A 4,202-nucleotide genomic window follows, 5' to 3' on the forward strand; every position below is an offset into this window, starting at 1 on the left:
AGCCTGAACTCGATGAGCTACGTCACTATCTAATCTCCCCATAATTATATACAATACCCTATGCTTTATGTAAGATAAAAAACCTCACCACAACAAAAACCAATGGTAAAACCTAACAAAAATAAAAAAAATACCAACAATCACACACACTCACTCTCACCTTTAAAAACACTAAACAATTTATTGAAAAACTAAAACCACTAAACAATTTATTAAAAAAAAAAGTTATATCCAGTGGCGACACCTTCTAAATATAGAAAGTGAAGCACACGGACCAATTGTCCACTCCATTAAACCGCACCAAGATTCTATATTAGTCTCAAAAGCTCACGGACCCTTCCTTCCTTCCTTCTTCACCACCACTCCCGATTTGGCCACTCATCTGCTTATTATTTTTATTACTTTGTTCGAAGCCACACATTCCATAACAGATTCATGTAAGTTCTGTTTCATTTATTTCTATTTTACTTATTTTTTTTACTGTTGCTTTCATGTTTTTTTGTTACTAGTTTTATCTAACTTGATTCATCTGTTTGTTGTTGGATTCTAGTGATTTTGTTGTTGAAATCAAGTGAAATTGAGGGGTATTTGATGGATAATTGTGGTTTTTATCGTAATTTGATGTTTTAGGGTTTTGTGATATTAATAATTTTAGTATCTTACATAATTGACATTACAAGTTTGAAATTAAGTTAATATGTTATCAGAAAATATAGTTTTTCATTTGAGATTCTTATGTTTTGTGATTATAATTTGAATAACTAATTTAATTTTTGGGATTTTTTTTGTTTTGTTTTTTGTCAGTGAGGTTTAATTCCTAAAGATTGGGATTCCGATTGTTTGGGATAGTTTAAGATAGAATTATGAACTACAAGAACTTCGGGAACCAACCTGCGGCTGCAGCGGAGGTTGGCGGCGGGGGAGCAAGGCCACCGGGGAGCTTCCATTTAGCTCGACAAGGGTCAATATATTCATTGACTTTTGACGAGCTACAAAACACTATGGGTAGTAGTATCGGTAAAGATTTCGGGTCTATGAACATGGATGAGCTGCTAAAGAGCATTTGGAATGCTGAAGAGGTTCAAACAACGGGGAATAACGCCGCCAACGGTGTGCAAGAAGGTGGCGGTGGTGACGGTGGAGGGGTTATACAACGGCAAGGGTCGTTAACCCTTCCGAGAACTTTAAGCCAGAAGACGGTGGATGAAGTTTGGAAGGATATATCGAAAGAGTTTAATGGTTTCGGTCAACCGAATTTGCCACAACGACAGCAGACTTTGGGGGAGATGACTCTCGAGGAGTTTTTGGTCAAAGCGGGGGTCGTAAGGGAAGAAACTCAAGCTCAACTAGCTAATAACCCGAATGATAACGGGTTGTTTTCGAATCTAACAAATTCCCAAAACAGTCCTGGTTTCGGTACTATAGGGTTTCAACAGGGTGCGAGTAGAAACGCGGTGGTGAACGTGAACGTCAACAACAGCAATCAGATTGCGTTTCAGTCGTCTAACTTACCGTTGAACGTTAACGGAGTTAGATCTACTGCACAGAATCCGCAACTGTTTCCGAAGCAAACTAATATTTCGTATGGCGCTCCAATGACGGTACCTAGTAGTAAACCATTGGGTAGTCCGGTAATCCGGAACGGGATCATGGGTGTGTCGGATCCGATGATGAATAATAATATCGTTTCTAGCGGTGCGTTACAAGGTGGGGTGGGGGGTATGGTGGGGTTAGGGGTGCCCGGTGCGGTTGCGGTTACTGTCGGGTCGCCGGCAGTTTCGTCAGACGGAATGGGGAAGAATAATGGAGATACATCGTCGGTTTCGCCTTCACCTTATGAGTTTACTGGGATTGTAAGGGGTAGAAGAAGCGGGACGGTTGAAAAGGTTGTTGAACGAAGACAGAGACGAATGATAAAAAACCGCGAATCAGCTGCTAGATCGCGAGCTCGTAAGCAGGTTAGTGTTGTTTTTGTGTCAATAGTTCTTGGAACAAATATTATGGTTTAAGGAATGAAGAAATGTGTTTAATCAGGCTAAAACATTAATAATGGTTTATCTTGTTTACTTTTTTTCGGCTTTTTGTAGGCATACACTATGGAACTGGAGGCCGAAGTGGCAAAACTGAAAGAACAGAATCAAGAATTGAAAAGAAAGGTAAAAAATGCCTGTTTTTTTCTATGTAAAAGATTAATTTAGAACCGTACCAACTTGATAGCATTGTTAAACTACTATAAAATGAAGTTACAAAACTGATTCTTTTAAGAATTTTGAATGTTTATTTTCTGCAGGCTGAGATGATGGAAAAGCAACAGAATCAGGTATTATTCTAAATCATATTATTTTGTTCTAATTACTAAATTGTGAATTAACTTACTTTTTATGGCATTTTACTAAGTAACCATGTTCCTCTATAATAGTATATATTCTAAATATTATTCTATTACTCTTATCTGTTATTTGAGCATGCCCATGGCTGCTTGTTTTCTTCCCTTGACTAGTCAACTGAACTCCCACTGTTTTTGCTGTTTTAATATATTTTTGTTCGGGTCAAAAAGGGCTGTTTTAAGTATCATTTGGTTGATCTTTTGCACTAGATGCATACTTGAGATATGATATGCCAAAGTGGTCGTTTCTAGTGAGGTGGCATATGGGCAGGTAACGGGTCAAAACAGCTTCATGTTAGAACATGTTTAGTTTGTTGAGGACGAACGACCCACTAATACTTTCTTGTTGATTTAAGAACATTTTATAAATATTCAACATGTTAAATATCGTTACAAAATTTTATTATAAAAACTTTTCGGAGGTTTTATGCATATAAAGTATACATCGAGCAGATTTTAACCCGTTTAAGTGTTCGACAACCCCATCCACTTTTTGCTAACTTTTATTTTATTTTTATTTATTTTACCCGTTTACCAATCTGAGATAAAACATAACCCAAATCGACCAACTATAATTGAATGGGTCAAAATTGTCGCATTCACCTTTTAGACATGTGCACTAAAGTAAGTCAATTTTTTTAAAGCAGGTTATTGAAATGATGAGCACACAGCCTGGAGCAAAACGTCGCAATCTGAGAAGGACACTGTCCGGTCCATGGTGAAGCTGTGAGGTCCGACAGGGGTAAAATGGGAAGAAGCTAATGTATCTGTACATATTTCTTAGAAACAGGTTTTAGAGTTAGAATTCTGTAAGATGAATTTTAAGTTATTTAAACCCCATTGTCACATGAAGCAAAAAGTAGAGGACAATACAAGGTTAGGTTACATATTTGTAGGCAAAACCAGGTTGTTGCCATGAGTGTTCCATGTTTTGTCGTTGTGTTTTGTTTTTCATTGTAGACTAACCGTCATTGTGAAAGTGGCTTTTGGGCCCACTTTAATTTGCAATAAAAGCCATCATCTTTTGCCCAACTGCTTTTAAAAGCATTCATTTTATTGATGAATTGGCTAGTACAATTGGAAGGGGCAAAACTGACCTAGAGATTAATCTATGGGTTTATTTATACTTTTAATTTAAGGTTATGGATTTCTTGAAGTTTGATACCTTTTATAAAAGTTAATTACACAGATGGACTTTGTGGTATATAGCTAATTTTGTTTTTGGGTACTAACTTTTTTTTAACAGGTTCAGGTTTCATGGTTTCAATTTTGTAACACTTTGGTACTAACACCAAACTTAGTTAATTTTTATGTTAAATTTCAGTAAAATGATTAAAATACCCTTCCATATGTGTAATTAACTCTTTTTTATAGTGACCCATTTTTAACTTGAACCTGCTTTGTTTAGAACGTGTTTTGACCCAATAAAACTGAACTTTTTTTAAAAGCCAGCCCGCCTTGGCCTAGACGCAGTATGACTCGACCTGACCCGCTTGTTCTGCCACGCATAAGTACAATTGATGGGCTACATGAAGATGGTGAACTCTTTTAAGTCTTCATTTTCTCTTCTCCATGTTCTTTAAGCTTGTTAATTTCATTAAGCAATTTAAGTTTAACGCATCTACAAGTTGTTACTTCTTCAAAATCCGTCGCATGTACAATCATTCCTTCCATTTTGATTGATTGAACCAAACCTAAACATAATAATTGTCATATTAATTGAATGATTATGACCCAAAAAGGACGAGAAAACGCCACAAAAACTAGCCGAAAAACAGCCCCGATGTACCCTATGCCCACCTTTTACTCTTCTTTT

The 4,202-nt window shown here is 36.6% G+C and overlaps 1 protein-coding gene across 2 annotated transcripts; it reads left to right on the forward strand.

Annotated features, from left to right (window-relative positions):
- The first annotated feature begins 254 nt into the window (after positions 1 to 254).
- Positions 255 to 3,418, forward strand: LOC110936130 (bZIP transcription factor 46). 2 transcript variants are annotated; one of them, XM_022178462.2, is made up of 5 exons: positions 255 to 437; positions 805 to 1,958; positions 2,088 to 2,156; positions 2,291 to 2,320; positions 3,031 to 3,418. In XM_022178462.2, the coding sequence occupies exons 2-5, from the start codon at positions 864 to 866 to the stop codon at positions 3,106 to 3,108; spliced, it is 1,272 nt and encodes a 423-aa protein (XP_022034154.1). In that variant the 5' UTR covers positions 255 to 437; positions 805 to 863; the 3' UTR covers positions 3,109 to 3,418. The 2 variants fall into 2 exon arrangements, with proteins under 2 accessions (XP_022034154.1, XP_022034155.1); XM_022178463.2 differs by having other exon boundaries at positions 257 to 437; positions 3,034 to 3,418.
- The last annotated feature ends 784 nt before the right edge of the window (positions 3,419 to 4,202 follow it).

This window comes from Helianthus annuus, chromosome 4 (genome assembly GCF_002127325.2).
Source record: "Helianthus annuus cultivar XRQ/B chromosome 4, HanXRQr2.0-SUNRISE, whole genome shotgun sequence".
Classification (NCBI taxonomy): Eukaryota; Viridiplantae; Streptophyta; class Magnoliopsida; order Asterales; family Asteraceae; genus Helianthus; species Helianthus annuus.